The 17,564-nt window shown below is 57.5% G+C and overlaps 1 protein-coding gene across 2 annotated transcripts; it reads left to right on the top strand.

Moving 5' to 3' along the window:
• The first annotated feature begins 680 nt into the window (after positions 1 to 680).
• Positions 681 to 17,206, top strand: U2AF2 (U2 small nuclear RNA auxiliary factor 2). 2 transcript variants are annotated; one of them, XM_060652544.3, is made up of 12 exons: positions 681 to 896; positions 4,506 to 4,641; positions 5,396 to 5,440; positions 5,713 to 5,816; positions 6,105 to 6,256; positions 7,571 to 7,687; positions 7,832 to 7,970; positions 12,424 to 12,503; positions 12,586 to 12,708; positions 13,014 to 13,112; positions 13,325 to 13,573; positions 16,449 to 17,206. In XM_060652544.3, exons 1-12 carry the CDS (start codon positions 848 to 850, stop codon positions 16,581 to 16,583), a joined length of 1,428 nt encoding a protein of 475 aa, XP_060508527.1. In that variant the 5' UTR covers positions 681 to 847; the 3' UTR covers positions 16,584 to 17,206. The 2 variants fall into 2 exon arrangements, with proteins under 2 accessions (XP_060508527.1, XP_060508528.1); XM_060652545.3 differs by having other exon boundaries at positions 682 to 896; positions 13,014 to 13,100.
• The last annotated feature ends 358 nt before the right edge of the window (positions 17,207 to 17,564 follow it).

The following is a 17,564-nucleotide window of genomic DNA, read 5'->3' as shown; positions in this document are numbered from 1 at the left end:
AGGTGCAGAGAGCCGGGACTCCGCCCTTTTTCTGTAGCCCTTCTCCTGACCAACCTCGCTTCTGTCCTCCCTCCCTTTTCTCTTCCCGAAGCCGGAAGGAGCCGAAGCGTCGCCGGAAAAAACCGAAGCTGTCTCCCGGGAGTGAGGCCTTCCCGAAGTGGTGGCGGAAGGAGCCGAAGTTCTCCGGCCGGGGAGGAGCGAGTGAGTGCAGTGTCCGGAAAGAGCCGAACCTTGGCATAGGATTTAATCCTCTGGCTGGGTCCGAGAGCGAGTGCTGGAAATCTACAGAAAGTGCAGAAGTTCCGCACGGTTAGGATTGATTGTTGGAAGTAGCTCGATAGGGTCAGCGGAGAAGAGCGGGGGAAATCTGCTGGAGCAGCCAAAGACTGGGACGGTTTGAATTCTCGGAAGAAGCCGAACCCTTGGGGTGGGGGGGGCTGGGCGCAGAGGAACGAGCGGACCTACGGAAACACCCGAACGTTGAGGAGCTAGTTTCCGAAAAGTTACGATAGCCTGGGAAGCCGGTGAAATCCTCGCTTCGGGTGTTTTCGGAATCAGCCGAAGCAGCCGCTCCCGATTTCTTCTACGGTCCGGAAATAGCCGACGCTATTTGGAGCCAGGCTCGGGCAGGGGGGAGGGACACCTCGTGGGCGGGCGGGCGGGGTGAGGGGCGGAGCCGGGGCGGGGCGGGGCGGGCGGCCCGGGCTTGATTAGGTAGGAGGCGGCGGAGCGCCGGCGGCGGCCGGAAGTAGCCGAAGCGAGCGGCGGAAGTAGCCGAAGCGGCCAGAGCGGGCGGGCGGCAAGGCGAGGCCAGAGCTGCACAGGGCCCTTACGCGGCCGCCTCAGCATGTCGGACTTCGACGAGTTCGAGCGGCAGCTCAACGAAAATAAGCAAGGTGAGGGCGCTGGGGGCGCGGGGCGGCGGGCGGGGCGGCTCCGGGCCTCTCTCCGTGTCCCCCGCCATTTTCCCCCCCTCTCTTCCCCCTCCTTTCAGGGCCGCGCTGCGCACCCCCCCACCGCTCCGTGGCGCGCGCCTGGTTCACGTGACCACCCGGCGTGCCGCCGCGCGCTGGAGGGGAGGGGAGGAGAGAGGAGGGGGCGGCGGGCGCGGGTCCTGGACGCATGCGCGGCGCGCGCCGTTCTACACCCCACGTGGTCCGCGGCGGAGGCGGCGCGGACCCGCCGGGTGTTCCCTCGCGGACTCCCCGTTCTCTTTTCTTTTCCGTTTTGTTTTTTTTTTTTTTAAACTGAAAGATTACAGGTATCAGATCCCGTAAAGCCTCCTTTCTTTCCCGCTGCCCCGGCACTTCCGCTTCCGGCCGGGCCAGCGGCCCGGGTCTCCACGCCCCCTTTGTTCCAAAATGGCGGTTGCTAACCCCCTTCACGTGGGCCCCGGCTGGGTCCCCGCCCGGGTATCGGCAAGCGTGACGCGGTGTCGCTCGTGAGAGAGGACAGGCGTGCGTCCTTCCGACACGGGACTTCTGGGAGTCCCGACGGTCGCGGGGTGTTTGCGTCTCGTCCCCTCCCAGCTAGAGAGCGGCCCCCGTGTCCGGTCTAGTCTCAGGGCACAGATTAAGCCTCCTAAATCTGGTCGCCGTGGAGATGAGGGCGGGGGACGTTGCCCCCGGAGGTACCGAGTTAGCAAGGCGTGGGGTCGTGCTGGTGCGAAGCAGCACAGGGGCTGCAAGAACGTCCGGACGACGACAGTCGTTAGGCGCTGCAAAAATTCGTCCTGTCTTTAGGTCGTTTTGAGAGCGAAGGTGGGGGGCTTGAGGCAGAAGCTGCCCGCGTTGGGAGGCCTGAACGGGGGGCGCAGCGAACCCTGTCCAGAAGTCGGTCGGGGGTGGCTGGCCTAGGAGACAGCGTCTGGGGAGAGCGCACATGGGGTGTCTGTTTCTACGTGATGTGGGCTTTGGAGTTGGGCGTTCCTGGGTTCGGACACCTTTGTTGCCCAGCAGCTGTGCTGCCTCCGCATTTCTGTGTTTTGTCGGGGTTTGTACGTTGACTCTTTGTTTTGTCACTGCGATTTTGGAATTAACGAGGATGGTAGTAACAATCCTTGATAGTTAAACTGTGGGTGCTTGTCAATTGCCAGGCACTTTGTTAAGCCCTGTGTAGTTTTTCTAAATGGATCCTTGTAATCGCCATGTGATGCTGATGATTTCCTTCCTTTTGCAGACGAGAAAAGTGGCTCAAAGAGTTTAAACACTTCTCCCAGGTTTCAGCTGGTGAGAGGCAGAGCTGAGGTTAAATGCGGGTAAACGTGTACGAACGTGTGGCGTGTGGCTTGGCATGCGTGAAGTGCCTAGTAAGTGACGCCTCTTCTATTGTGAAAACGTCCTTAGTGTAATACTGAGGAGAGAGGCGTGTCTTCACTCTCCCAACTGGCACCGTCAGGGAAAGGTGTTTTTCAGATGTTTTCTGCCAGGTGCTCCCGCACTTGGGGTAGGTACAACCTTTGTCTAAGGAAAGGTTGGGTTGTTTTTCCGGGGTTTTATACATGTTGGTAAGGCAAAAAGCTGAAACGCCTCCTGAGACTGGCTGGCTGCGAGGCCAAGTTGCAGTAGGCCGGGCTGCCAGGTGGAGCTGATTGAGTTCTTCCGCGAGGTGCTGGCGCGTGCGCTGCCTGGGTTCTCCCTGGGTGTCCCCACTGGCACTGGGAGGCCACGCTCGCAGCCCTGGCATGTCCCCTGGGTTAGTGGAGCTGTTCCCACAATGTGCCCACAGCATTTTGAGCGGCGAAGCTCCTTTTCTCGTGTTGGAGGCAGGAAACTCTGTCCACGTGTTGCCTTGCCTGTGGATCTTTGTCTTTGTGGGCCGGCCTCTGAGCTTTAGCCCCTGCCTGTGTGTGCCGCACCTGTGTCTCCAGGGAATTAAGTTCCTTGTCTGATCTCAGCCACCACCCCTGCAGGCATCACCATTTCCTGTTGGTCCCTCTGCCTCCTTGTCTGTTTCAGAGCCTCAGCCGCAGGAAAAGTGCTTGGGGCTCACACCCTGCTCCTCTTACAAGCGTGAAGCCAGCGGTCCAAGGCCACAGCTCCTCCCTGTGCCCAGTGCCAGGCCTCCGTGTTTGTCTTCTACTTCGTGTTGCTTCCAGTCTTTTTTTTTTTTTTTTTTTTTTTTTACTTCTTTAGTTTGAAGGAGATAATGATGTTGTCGTTAGTGGTTCTAGGCAGACCTTAGTGAGTTCTGCCTGCTTTGTGTTAAGATGTGTGCCCAGGTGTTGGTAACTGTACTTGCTGATGTTACGTTGTTCACATTCAGGCTTCACTCTTTTGTTGCTTTTTGGCCACAGGCAAGTTACACGAGCTCCTTGTGCCTCATTTTTCCTATTGAGTGGCCACAGTGTTTTCTCAAAGCAGTGGTGAGGATCGAGAGCAAGTGGGACTAAGTACGGAGCCTGCTCTCAGGAGCATTCTGGTGTTTGCTGCTGTGTGTTTTCTGAGGTGCTTGGAAGGAGCACCTTTCCTGAGTGGTTCAGGAATTGACAATCTACAGAAAGTTCACATTTAATTGTCTGAAGAAGCGTACAGTATAAAGTAGTACAGGTGAGGCCAAAGTCCACTTTAACGCCCTGTCCTTATTGTCTGTTCCTTTTTCTGTCCCTGGACATGGGTAGTTGGGGAGTCCGGGGTGTCTTTGAACTAAGGGTGAGGAAATATACTGTGACAGGGCCTGCACCTCCTTCCCAGGTGAGAGGTCTGTTGAGCAGAGGTGTCTGGTTTTACAGGCAAGGCTGTGCTCTGTTCTAGGCGCCACCCGAAAAGTATGAGCCAACTGGGGGCTGGACCCTGGTTTCTCTTGTACTGGCTTTGAGGGACAATGGGCAGGTAGGGGTGGTTTGGGATGCCAGCCTGCGAGGGGCAGTGGGCCGGAGTGGGCAGGGCACACTCCTCCTGGCACCTCCTCTTTAGCCCAAATTCAGGAAGGGGCACCTCCCTAGAGGAGGGACTCTTGTATTCTTCAGCTGGTTGGGAAGGGACTGTTGGGTGTCTTGGCTTTGTGGGGCTATCAGATCTCTGTCTGGTGCCTGGGGCCTGATGGTGGGGCTGTGGGTGCCAGCTGGTTGAGGAGGTCTTTCCTGAGGGGTCGCCAGTTTCCTTCATTCAGGAAAACATCATTGGGTCTCTTGATTCCCCAGCCTCTAGCCCTGCCCCTCTCAGGGACGACCCTGGGGTCAGGCCCCTCAGCCCTCGAGGGGGACCAGGAGCCAGCCTCCTCTGTCTTCTCTGGCTCCCCAGCTCCTCCTGAGCGTCCTCAGGTATCTTACACCCCGGGGGCATTTCCAGGCCCTCTCCCCTCAGGTAACCAGCTCCCGTCCCCTTGGTCCCCTAAGGTCCCTGGATTCGCTTGTGGACCCAGGAAGCCTGCTATCTCCCCTCCTCCATCGAATCCCTTCCCCTTGGGGGTGGCCTCCCTGGGGCTTGGGGCATAGCCACCAGTGAGTGGGTGGGCTGGGCCGTGTCCTCCCTCAGCTCAGTCTCCTCCCCCTCCCCCTGGCCCAGAGAGAGACAAGGAGAACCGGCACCGGAAGCGTAGCCACAGCCGCTCTCGAAGCCGGGACCGCAAGCGCCGGAGCCGGAGCCGCGACCGGCGCAACCGGGACCAGCGCAGCGCCTCCCGGGACAGGCGGCGGCGAAGGTACCAGGGCTGGGGGACCCCTGGCTGGGCACAGGTGGGGGTGGGCTAGCGTGGGTGTAGGGTGTCCCTGCACATGTACCTGGTGTGCCTGGGCCTCTGTGGCTCTTCTCTGTGTCTGGGGGAGGGGTCTGGGGCTTGTCTGTCTTGAGTTCAGTTGTTTCTAGAGTTTAGTTTCTGATGGGTTGGTGGGGGCAGTAGGTTCTTGGAGGTGAGTCTAGCGTCAGGGCATCGACTGTTTCCTTCTTCATGAGGGCTGCCCCAGCCCCTGTCTCCTAGGGCCCCTTCCTTTTTCGCCCCCTGCTGTCTTTCTGTGGTTCTCTTGGGATGGTCTTCTGAGGCCTGTGCTCTGCCTTCTGAGAACAGGGAGTTCTTGGGGGGGGGGGGGCCCAGCGTTCCCCCCCCCCCCCCCACCTTTAGCTGCCTTCTGCTCTTCTAATGCCTTTTCCCTTCCCAGGGTCCCCTGTTTGTTCTCTGTCCCCTTAGGTGAGGAAGGGTGGGCAGGTGGAAGTTCTGCTTCGTTCCATCTCAGTTTCTCCAAGTAGAAAGTGGTCTGTGTGGCCCTTCTCTCGTAGTTCCTCTTTCCTGGGATGGGGAGGTTGGGGGGAATGGCAGGGCCGAGGGGGCCTGCTTGTTGCTTGTTCACCTCGGCCCTACCCCCAGCCCTGGGGCTCGGAGCCCTTGGGGAGGTGTGGAGTGTGGGGAAGACAAGGGTCCCCAGTCACCCCTCCTCATACCTTTCCCTCCCACCCCCCAGCAAACCTTTGACCAGAGGCGCTAAAGAGGAGCACGGTGGATTGATGTGAGCTTCTCTTCCTGCCCCTTCTACTCCGACGTCCCCTCCCTTTGCCCTCTCCCCCCTGAACCCTGCCCTGTCCTTGTCCAGCCCTGGCCCAAGCACTGCCTTGAGACCGGCACCTCCCCCAGGCCTGGGCGCGGCCCTGACCCAGATCCTCTCCCTTCTGGAGAGTGCTGCACTGCTGGTGGGGGGCTGGGGGGCCTGGGGGGGCTCACAGGCCCACCTTTGGTCAGACTGAGGTTGTCCTGCCCCACTCTCCCCTCCCGCCCTCCCAGTCGCTCCCCCCGCCACGAAAAGAAGAAGAAGGTCCGTAAATACTGGGATGTACCGCCACCTGGCTTTGAGCACATCACCCCCATGCAGTACAAGGCCATGCAAGGTGGGCTGGGGCCGCCGCTTCCTTACTTTAACTTGCTGGGTGGTTGAGAGAACAGACCCTGTTCTTGGTGGGTGGGGTGGTGAGGGACGATGAGGTTCGTGCCCTGGGCTCTCTGGCTTCTGCCTTTCTGAAGCCTCCCGTGGAGTAGGTGCTGGGGGCCTGGATGAGGCCTCGGTGGGACTGGTCCATGTGGAGCCGCCCTCCCAGGTGTGCGGTGGTCCCTGAACGGGGTGGGGGGTGTAGGGGATTGCCCTGTTGCCATCTAATCCTGTTGTTCCCCTCTTGAAGCCGCGGGTCAGATTCCAGCCACCGCCCTTCTCCCCACCATGACCCCTGATGGCCTGGCTGTGACCCCGACGCCGGTGCCCGTGGTCGGGAGCCAGATGACCAGACAGGCCCGGCGTCTCTACGTGGGCAACATCCCCTTTGGCATCACTGAGGTACTGCCCGCCCCCTGCCTTTTCCCTGCCCCTACCCTCTCCCCGATTCCCGTACCCATTCCTCCCCTCCCCCCCTTCCCTCCCCCTACCTGCACGGGTCAGATTCTGCTCCTGCAAGGCCCCCCGGCCCCCTCCCAGATGGACCGATGGAGTTGAGCCAGCCAGGGGCCGGGCTGGGGGTGGCCCTCTCCCTCCCTCCTCTTCCCCTCTCCCGTCTCCCCTCTCCCAACCTCCTCCAGCAACCCAGGGATCAAGCACACACATAATGAACCTACGAAAATCCACGAGTCCGTTTCGAGAGAGACAGAGAGGGAGACTCTCACGCGCGCATACACACACACACACACACACACACACACACACACACAGACGCACGCTCCCCTCGGTTTTCTCTGACACGTCTCTGGTTCTCTGCCGCCTGTTCCCATCCTCTCCCCACGTCCCTCCCATGGTCGCTGCTCTTTTGTTTTTGATGGCCCTGACCTCCCCTACCTTCCCCACCGCTCCTCTCCCCTCCCCCTCTCCCCAACCCCTTCCCATGGCACCCCGAGAATCCCGAGATCAAAGAGTTGTTTCCATTTCTCTTTAAAGTGAAATATTGTGGGGCTGAGATCCCTCGTAGCAACAAAAAGTTTGCTACCGTCGTCGAAGGCAAGTAAGGTCCATTCTGACTTTCTCAACCTGCACTTTGCTACGTTTGATAAAGCAGCCCCCGGACTCCAGGGCCAGATCCCGCCACATCACTCTTTTCTCCTCCCCTCCCGCCCGCCCTCCCACCCTTGCCCTCCTCTCCTCCACCTTCCCTGTCCCTGTCCCTGTCCCTGTCCCTTCACTCCTCTTTTTCTCTGACTTGGTACTCTGTGTCCCTGCTGGGTTTTTCTTTCTTGCTTTCTTACTGCTTTCTTCTTGTCGCTATTGGACGGGTTTTTTTTTTTTTTTTTTTTTTACGTTTCGTTTTCTGTTCTCTCTATCTCGTGCTTTTTACTCTCTGTTGTCACTGTCTCCCTGCACTTTTCTTGAATGACGTCTCTTCTCTGGTTGGGGCCCCTGTGGCCTGCCCCACGCTCCTGGCCTCTGGCTGTCCTCTTGCTTCTGCCTCCTTCCTCCCTGTTCTCCCATTTTTCTACTGCTTCTGTTCCTACTATTGGTCTCTCTGCCCCCATTTCTATTTCACTGTTCCCTCCCTTCTTCCACCCTTCCCCACCCCCTCCCTTCCCCTCACCCCCAAACCCGTCTGTGTCTCCCTCTCTCACCCTCCCCTCCTCTCTCCACCTCCCTTCCCCCGCCCCCCCCTGTCTCCTATTCCCTCTGCAGGAGGCCATGATGGATTTCTTCAACGCCCAGATGCGCCTTGGGGGGCTGACCCAGGCCCCTGGCAACCCTGTCTTGGCTGTGCAGATTAACCAGGACAAGAACTTTGCTTTCTTGGAGGTGAGCTGGGTGCACGGTGGGCTCAGGGAAGTGTGTGTTCCTCCTGGTCCCTGTGGCTCTGTAGCAGCTCTTGTTTGCCCTAGGCCCTTTTGCAGGCTGTTGTCTGCTGGGTTCCCTGACCCTCACCACCCGCTTCTCTTGCAGTTTCGCTCCGTGGATGAGACCACCCAGGCCATGGCTTTTGATGGCATCATCTTCCAAGGCCAGTCGCTGAAGATCCGCAGGCCTCATGACTACCAGCCCCTGCCTGGCATGTCGGAGAACCCCTCTGTCTACGTGCCTGGTGAGTGGGGGACTCGTCCGCCCTTCTCTCCCCGACCCAGCCAGAGCTGCTTGGGAAGTGGTGTGAGTGCTTCTCATCCGTTTCCCCAAACCTTTAGAGCTTGGTGTCCTCCCCGCTTGAGGATGCACAGCTCATAAGTGGCAGAGCCAGGGTCGTGGGAGGCGTCGAGGGAGGTGAGGGGCTTGCAGCCTGCCTGTCCTGTCGTTCCTTTTCTGGGACCTGGGAGGTCAGTGTGAGCACAAGCAGGTTAGCGGTTTGCAATTGAGTTCCCAGTGTGAGGTCGGCATCTGGGTGTTCCCTCCTATTTTGGTCCTAGTTTCTCTTCAGTCTCGTGCTCCGGGCCGTGCCCCATAGCTGTGTCCGGTCCTGGTCAGTAGAGAGCACGGCAGACCTGGGGCCAGCAAGCTTATTCTGCAGAGGGTCGGAGAGTGAATGTTTTTGGTTTCGTGAGCCGTACATTTTGGTCACGACTGTTCTGTGGCGATGGTGTAGTCTGCACGCAGCCTCCTGTGATACCTAATTGAACGGGCCTGGCCGTGCGCCACATCCTTTATCAGTTACGCTCGGCAACGTTTTGGTTTCATAAAATACCCACGGGTCCTGCAGTAGCGGGAAGTACAGAAACAGCAGTCCTGACTCGACCTCCAGGCTGTTTGCGGGCCCCTGTGGGCAGACGGGTGTAAGTGAGGATTGGGGCCTCTGTGGGAGTGTTGTGGGCTTGGGGGAGCCAGTTCTGTCGTCTCAGGCCCCTGGCGTTCTCCCAGGAAAGGTAGGTGAGCACTGGTGCTCTGGGTGGGGAGCAAGTAAGCAGCTGGCCGAGGCTTTGCACCGAAGGACACCTTTTAGAAATTGGGTCCACCCTTGGCAGAGTCGGGGACTTGGAGTCCCAGGGAGGCTGGCAGGCGCCTCAGGACTGGAGGCTGGTTCCCCAGCTTGTCTCCAGTGTCTTCTGCTGTAATAATTTGGTAAATTCAGTGGATTTCTTTAATTCTTTCAAGAAACGACGCATGACACATGCTGACGCCCTCTAAATGCACAGCCTGATGACCTTGTTTTTGTGCACGCATCTGTGGGACCATTTCCCAGGTGGAGCTATGGAATATTGTTTTTTGTTAAGGGTGTTATATTTTTATAACCGGTTGCTGCTGCCTGCTGCGTCAGGCTCTGCCTCAAGTAGGCTGTGGATCGTGTTAATATTTGTGACAGCCCTATAGTAAGTACATGGTCAGCAGGTGACAGGTAGGAGGCCACACGTAGCTTTCTGTTTGTTTCTTTAAAGTGGGCTCCTGGGGCACCTGGGTGGCTCAGTCGGTTGAGCGTCTGACTTTGGCTCAGGTCATGATCTCACGGTCCGTGAGTTCGAGCCCCACGTTGGGCTCTGTGCTGACAGTTCAGAGCCTGGAGCCTGCTTTGGATTCTGTGTCTCTTTCTCTGCCCCTCCCCAACTCGCGCTCTGTCTTTATCAAAAAAATGAATAAATACTAACACAAAAAATTTTAAAGTGGGCTTCAAACCCAACGTGGAGCTCAAACTCATGCACCTGAAATCAAGAGGCACATGCTGTACCAACTGAGCTAGCCAGGTCCCCCCTGCCTGTTTTTTAACGATTTATTGGCACATAGCCCAGCCCACTCATTGCTTATTATCTGTGTTTTTGTGTTGGAGTGGCCAAGTTGGGTGACAGAGATCCTGTGTCAGGACTGTGTGACAGACTAAAAATATTTGCCGCCTGGTTTTTCATTGAAAGGTTTGCCTGTTGCCATTGTGGAGACTGTGAGCTCATCTCAGAAGGCCAGCAAGGCAAGGGCATGATTAGTGGTCTCCCAGGGGACCTGGCTTGTGTCCAGAGTCGTCACTCTGCCATCTTCTTGTGCTGCCTTCTGCGTGTGTCCTTCACCCTGTGGGAGTGGACATCTCCCATCCCGGGACAGCGGCTCGGGGTGGTCTTCCCCTTGATGGAGGGGCTGTTGCTGTGATTAAACAGCTGAAGGATCACTCGTGGATCTTCTCACTTGAGGTTTGCCTGTCCAGAGGGGCCTGGGCGGGTAGTGGGACGTCGCAGGAAGTGTGAATCTGTCTGCAGGTTAAGCATCCTCCGCTCGGGCTTTTTCCATGGTGAGGTTCACGTTTTGATCTTTGCTTTTCAGAAGAAAGTAAGTCAATCTTATTATATAAAGAGGCTAAAGGGGAAAGTGTTTGTTAAAGTTCAGGTATTTATGGTTGGAAGAGAAACAATTCAGGAACCTGGAAAGTGACTTCCTTGTCTTGATGGAATCGTGTTGACTTGAAAGTAAATATGCATCACCTGGAGTCATGAAACGTTAAATCCGTTCCCACCAAAGTCAGGCCCAGCTGTTCAGGGCTGATGTGGGGTCCTGACTGTCCTTTAAGATAAGAAGGGGGGTGGCAGGGAGAGCCAGAGCTGTCTTTGGAGGCAGGAAAGCACAGAACCCTTTGAGTTTGTGAATTCAGTTTGGCCCTCCACACCTTCCCGCTGCCAGGCTTTGTGCTTGGTGCTCTCCCCCACTGGACTCCTGCCAGTGGGGCTTTGCCTCTGCACCTGCTCCCTCAGCAGGGCCCTGCTCTGCCAGGCTCTGTGGTTAGCGCATGTAGCAGGGTCCCTCTGCTGAGGAGGAAGTGCACGAGAAAGGATTGCTTGGTCGTTGGTACAGCATGGCCTTTGGGAGGAGGTGAGGCTTCAAGATTGAGGATGAGAGGGGAGTGCCCCGTGGCCCCTCTGAGGGAAGCGGTTGTGTGATCAGGGAGGAGCCTGCCCATTGTGTTGGGAGGGGATGTTGTCGAGGGCTTGATTTTGGGCACCAGGACTGACCTGGGCTCCCAGTTTGCATTACCCTCGCATGAGTCCTTCTACCCAGCTTCAGAACTATTGTCCACACAGGGTCTGCAGCCACTGGGACCTTGGCATCTCGCTGGTCCTGGCCAGCCTTGCCTCAGGCCCCGTTTTAGGGGTGGGCCTTGTGAGCCATTCTCTGTTGTAGGTGTGAGGTTTCTCCCTGGTTCATAGATGAGAACACCAAGGCTTAGGGACGCTCACTTGGGGCTGCATCCTGGGTTTGAGCCTCCATCCCCAATGCCCTCGCCACTGTGTGCTTCCCTGGGGTGCCTGGCACAGCCTGGGCCTGATGGCTGAGGCGCCCCTGGCTCTGGCACTGCCCTGTTGGGGTGATGAGACTCCTGCCGGTGTGCTTGTCTGCCGTCGGTCAGAGCGGTGGTGCCTGTGTAGGCAAAGCCCGTAGCTTTCTGAGAGCTACCTGTGGGGTCGTGATTGATGGGGGTGGGGGGGGGGTGCTTGGAGGCCCCTCTTTCTGGGCGACTGCAGGGGACTAATTCCTTCCTGTGCCTTAGTCTGTCGAGTCTTGCTGCGATACGGCTTTGGAGAGCATCAAGGCATCGGGTTTCACGAGTTTGATGTGCAGGGCCTGGCCTGTGGCCTCTGCTTATCTTCCTTCGGACACCCTGGTGGTGCTCGGCTCTGGTGGTCAGAGTGGCTGGGGTGGTGGGAGAGGGCACACCCTGCTTTGGGTCTGAGGCCCCCCTGTCCCTCCCCAGGTCAGGAGGAAGTGGGGCGCAGCCACTTGGTGCGGACTGCAGAGGAGGGCCAGGCCATGCAGCCATTGAGGGAGGGTCTGGACTTGGAAAGTCAGGAACCGGTCAGGCTGGGTGGGTGGTGTTTCCCTTCCTTCAAGCCCTGGGTAGCTCACGCCTGATGGGAGCCTCCGGGAGGTGTTAGGACCCTGGGCTGAGCTACCTGGCAGGCCCCTGAATCCAAAGATGAGTGGAGATGGTAGGGTTGGGGTAGACGCAGAGTGGTCGTTAAAGGCATTCTGCTGGTGTGACTGCACTGTGACAGCCCTCCTGGGCTCCAGGGTCTGGGTACTGAGTGAACTGGGCACGTCCCTGCCCTCGTGGACCCTGGACCCTGAGCAGCAGGCCTCTCCGAGGCACTCCCTGGTCTGCTGTGTGTGATAGTGCCGGGCTGTTGTAGTCGTGAAATGTGCAGGACCACAGAGGAAGGGACCGAGGGTCAGCCGGAGACCTGAGCTGGAGACCTGAGCTAGACATCAGGTGGTAGGGAAGGGGGTGGAGATGTGGAAGGGGGGTGGGTGTGCCCGTGGGATGAGCGCAGACATGACCTGCCGTGGTTGGCGGGTTTGGGACATGAGCTTGCATCTTTGGGGCTCCCGCCGGGGCGGTCTGCTGTCGTGCCGCCACGCGCCCCAAGGAGAGCTGCTATTGGGGCGCTCGGAGGCTGGGCAGGTGTGGGAGACCCGTTTCTGTCAGCCGTGGCTGGGCTGCTATGCCTGGGGTAAGCTTGTGGATTGCTGGATGTGGGCCTGTTGTCACCACAACAGGCGTAATGGGCCTGTCCCTGTGTGCTGGGTAAAGCTCCTGCCTTGGGGACCAAAGCCTACTTACTCCCCTTTTCCCCCAGGAGTTGTGTCCACCGTGGTCCCGGACTCTGCCCACAAGCTGTTCATCGGGGGCTTACCCAATTACCTGAATGATGACCAGGTAGACCCCTCGCCGCCTCCTGACTGCTCCCCTCCCAGCCTTTACCCAAACCAGCCCTGACAGAGTTGCGGCCCTGTCTCAGGTGAAAGAGCTGCTGACATCGTTCGGGCCTCTCAAGGCCTTCAACCTGGTCAAGGACAGTGCCACGGGGCTCTCCAAGGGCTATGCCTTCTGTGAGTACGTGGACATCAACGTTACAGATCAGGTGAGCCCCGGGCCCCTGGTGCTGCTTCGTCCGTCCTTGCCCTGCACCTTGCTCTGTGTCCACACTGGTCTCCCCTCCTCTGGATGGGCGGGAGGAGGCCGGCCTGCAGCGGGGCCCTGTGTGGGGGACTTGAGCCCTTACCCTCGGTTCTGGCTCTTTCCAAGCTCTGACCCCTTTGCCTTCCCCTCTCCCCCACCAATGCCCGGCTCTGGGGTATTGGGGCTTGTGGGGAGGTGTCAAGCTCCTGGCCCCTAACCCGCACCTCTTCGCCGCACCCCCCCCCACCCCTCGTCCTTCAAACACAGGCCATCGCAGGGCTGAACGGGATGCAGCTGGGGGATAAGAAACTGCTCGTGCAGAGGGCAAGTGTGGGAGCCAAGAATGCCACGCTGGTGAGCCCCCCGGCACGTCATTTTCCATTGGCTAGAGGGACACCTGGGGGTGGGGTGGGGTGGGTGGGGCTGGGAGGAGGTCCTTCTAAGTCTTTGGCTCTGGCTTTTTGGTGGTGCTGAGTGGGCACCTGAGCCTTACAGGGGCAGGGCCTGGTTTTCCCTGGGTAGGCCTCTGGGCAGCTGGTGTGGCCTTGGCTGTGACTGCTCTGCCCTTTGCCCCACAGAGCACCATCAACCAGACCCCCGTGACCCTGCAAGTGCCAGGCCTGATGAGCTCCCAGGTGCAGATGGGCGGCCACCCGACTGAGGTCCTGTGCCTCATGAACATGGTGCTGCCTGAGGAGCTGCTGGACGACGAGGAGTACGAGGAGATTGTGGAGGACGTGCGGGATGAGTGCAGCAAGTATGGGCTCGTCAAGTCCATTGAGATCCCCCGGCCTGTGGACGGCGTCGAGGTGCCCGGCTGTGGAAAGGTGCGTGCGTGTGTGTGCGTGTGCGTGCGTGCGTGCGTGCCCACCCTTCCCCTCACCTTTCCCCGCATGGTGTGGGGTCCCCAGGGAGTGTGGCCTGCAACTGTCATAGTTTCGGTCTGTCTCATGATCTCTCGCAAGTGGTTTGGTCTTGTCTGTGCAGTGGGGAGAAAAGTGCTGACCATTGGTCTCCATAGCAGCAAGCACGCTTGTGTCTCCTGGGTGCCAGGTACTCACTAAGCTTCCCTGTGCGACTCTGGACTCCCACAGCAGCCTTCTGGGCCCTACCTCAGAGGACACAGGCCATACAGTCACATTTCCCAGCCCACTGAGGCATGTCACTTCTGGCCCCCTGCCAGGAGTCTGCACCTTCCGCTCTCCTTGGGAGGCATGAAAGAGGGGGTGACTTAGGTTCATCCAGCCACTCACCTAGTGATTCAGGCTTTAGCTGGCCAAGTCCTTGGGGCCAGCCTTGACAGACAACATATCTGCCACCTTAGGTGGTACCTGGGAAGGGAGGAGGAATGCTCTGGATGCGGTGTTGAGATTGGAGGCCAAGAGACGGTATTAAGCAGGCCCAAGTGACACTAGGTTATCCCAGCAGGCAGGTAGGGTCCTGGCCAGGGAGCCCAGTGAGCATAGATCTCCTGGTATCTTTGGGGACAGTGACTAGGCCGGTGTAGCCTGAGCAGAATAAAGCAGATGGGATTGGGGGCTGAGGCCCAGGGTGGCAAATCGGCCCGAGAGGAATGTTGGGTGTTCTCTGCAGTGAGCAGGAAGCCTTTGAAAGGTCCCAACTGTGGTCTGTGGCCTGGCACATGGAGACGGTTCGTTAGAATAAGGTAGGGGTGGCTAGGGATTACAGAGCCGGTACCTCCTCTACCCTGCAGGGCTGGACTCCACAGCCTGGGAATTTGGAGGGGGCAGAAGGGATAGTGGTAAGATCTCTGAAGCTTTGGCAACTAACAGCTTGTGATCAGCTCGGTGAAAGATGGTGATCAGGAGGACGGAGAGAAATAAGTCCATGGATTTGAGAAACACGTTACCTGTAAATGCCCACTGACTTGAGTTATGCTGCAGGGGGAAGAGGAGTCCAGTAAAATGCTCAGACTTGTGGCTTTGGTGATTGGGTGGAACTGGCAGGTGAGAAGGAAGTGAGGGGGTTGAGCAGGTTTGTGGGGGAGGGGGTCAGTGTCGATGGGCAGGTTGACACCTCAGCAGAGATGTGTAGGAAGCTGTGAGCAGGACAGAGCTTCGTCCCAGGCGTAAGGTCTGATAGAAGTGTAGGTGTCGTCAACATACTGACCTGTTTTGGTGTCAGCTGGATGAACTTGCCCAGGAAGCAGTGGAAAGAGCATCTGGGGGCCAAGGGACGATAGGGCTTGGGTGAGGGGAGGGGGCGGATGGGCATTATGTCCTCTCCCGTTTTCCTGCCCAGTCCTCACTGTGTGGCAGAAACACCCACTCCCCGCATGTCCTTTGCAGTCAGTGCTATGACAGATGCTGGAATGGAGGCTGGCTCTTGAGAGGCGGAGTAAATACTTGTGGGAAGGATGAATGGGAAGACCTGGCTGGTCTCTGGGATCATCCTGCCTTTTTTGTTTTGAAACTTTTCATTCTTTTCAAACATTTATAAGAGTAGAGTTATCGTAGTGGCGTATATAGTACATCATTTAAGTTGTATTGAGCATACATAGCAGCGTTGTGATGCTCCATCACCCAGCTTCAGGTTATCCATATCTGGTCATTCTTAATTTCTATATTTAGCTTCCCAGTTTCCCTTTTTTTTCCTAAAATAATTTAAAGCAGATTTCCAAATTTTACCTGTGACAAGGGCATTTCTATAATATCTGAACTATTAATATTTGGGGCCTGGTAAAACTTGCTTTAGGTTCTGTGCTGTGTGCTTTTTGGATGTTAAGCTCCATTCCCAGCCTCCACCCAGTAAATGGAAGCACCTCCTAGATGGTAGCATCGGATCCCCCTTTGTGACCACCAAAAATGTCTCCAGACATTGCAGAATGTCGCCTGGGGACACACAAGCTGGTTTTGAGAAGTGCTGCTCTAAACGTTTTAACAGATCATTTCTAAAAAAAATCTTAATGAAGCTACAATACTGTTATTACAGTAACAAAATTATCCTGAGGATGTATTTAAGTTTGTGTTCAGATTTCCTTTACCGTCTCAAAAGACTTTTTTTTATATTGTTTAAGGATCCAAACAAGGATTCATGCCATTTTGTTTAATAAAACTTTATCGAAATTTATCAGTTCTACATAATTGTCTCTGCCCTCCCCCCCCCCCCCCCCCGCCATTTTGTTGAAGCAATAGGTCAGATTTGTATTAACAGAATCCCATATTCAGAATTAGGCTGGTATTATCCTCTCCCTCCCTCCACTTCCTGTAAACTGGTGGTTTAAACAAGATGAGAAACTTCATTGGGTCAAATATCTGGGATTTTTTTTTTTTTTTTTTTTTTTTTTACCACCTTGGGTTTGAATCTTAATTTCTGAGCTTCCCTTCATCGGTCCTCTGGGGAGAACATGGCCCTTGGGGGGAGCTTGGGGAGCACCCGGCGCAGTGCCCGGTACAGGGAAGACATTCCACACAAGTGACCTCTTTCCTTGGCGAGCATGCAGGTGTCCCATGTGACTCTTGACTGTAGCTCCCCTCTGTTCTTTCTCACTCTGCATGCCTCTTTGATCCTGGGGTTCTGCAGGATGTTGGCCAAATGCTCCCAAACCTGTAGCGAGGCCCTCTCCCTCCTGTGGAGTTCTGGGTTTTGGGTAGATGCTGGCTGGTTGCTCTGACTGAGTCAGTTTGTCCTTGGAGGCTGAAAGGCCACCTTGCCTTCACAACCGGTCTCTTATCCCCGCAGATCTTCGTGGAGTTCACCTCTGTGTTTGACTGCCAGAAAGCCATGCAGGGCCTGACGGGTCGCAAGTTCGCCAACAGAGTGGTTGTCACAAAATACTGTGACCCCGACTCTTACCACCGCCGGGACTTCTGGTAGAGGTGGAGGGGGAGGGTGGGGGCAGGGCTGGCTGGGGGCTGCTCCCCCTCCCACCCCCCCTCTTTTCTCCCTCTGAAGAAGATGGGCAGAGGAGTGACAGCCGAATGACAGCCGGCAGCAACTGGAATGGCAGCAATTAGGGTGGGGTGGGGGTTGGGGTGGGGAGGGGAATTGGGGAAGTGCGCGCACAGGCCCACACAGATACATGCACCCAGACACAGAGGGAAGGGGTCGGGATGGGGAGGGGGTGCACAGCAGGGCGGGGTAGGACCCCCAGAGCCCCTCCCCAAAACAGCCTCTCCTCCCTTTTACCCTCTTTCTCCCCTTCCCCACCGTAGAAACATAGTGTGTTTATATTTTATGGCCAAACTATTTTGAATTTTGTTGTCCGACCCCCAGAGCCCTGCCTTCTCCCTTTCCAGGACCACAGCTCCCGTCCTCTTGGCCTCTGGTCCTCTCCCTGGTGCCCCCCCTCCCCGGTTTCTTACGTAGTTGATTCTCTTCTCCTTAGTCTTCCCCGACCTGTGCCCCAGCCCCGTGGCCCCGTCCCTCTCCTCTCTGTGGCAGTTTCATATTTGCTAAGACGAATTTGCTCATTAAACATTTTGTTGTATTTTACTTTACGGAGCTGCTGTGTGTCCGGTGTGTGTACCCCGCGCCCCCACCCCGGTCATTGGCCCTAGGCTGCGGGCGCCTGGCTGTCCCTGCCCTCCGGCCCCGGCGCCCTTGGCGCGCCCTGCAGGGCACACCCCCGCCTGCGTGGCCGGTTGCCCGGGGCAGGCGCTTGGGGGCGGGGCTCCGCGTGTGCGCCCGCTGGGCAAGGAGAGGGGGCGCCTAGAGCACCGCGGGGTGCCGGGGGTGTGGCCTCGCGGGCCGGGCCCGGCCCGGCCCCTTCCTCGCCTCCCCCACCTCCCTCGGCCGAGTTTGCCGGCCGGGACTCTCTGAGGCCTCCACTCTTTTCAAGGGCGTCCCCAAGGCCTC

Source organism: Panthera onca, chromosome E2 (assembly GCF_046562875.1).
Source record: "Panthera onca isolate mPanOnc1 chromosome E2, mPanOnc1 haplotype 2, whole genome shotgun sequence".
In the NCBI taxonomy this organism is placed as follows: Eukaryota; Metazoa; Chordata; class Mammalia; order Carnivora; family Felidae; genus Panthera; species Panthera onca.
The sequence above is the reverse complement of the archived record's forward strand: the minus strand, read 5'-3'. Positions and strand labels throughout refer to the sequence as shown.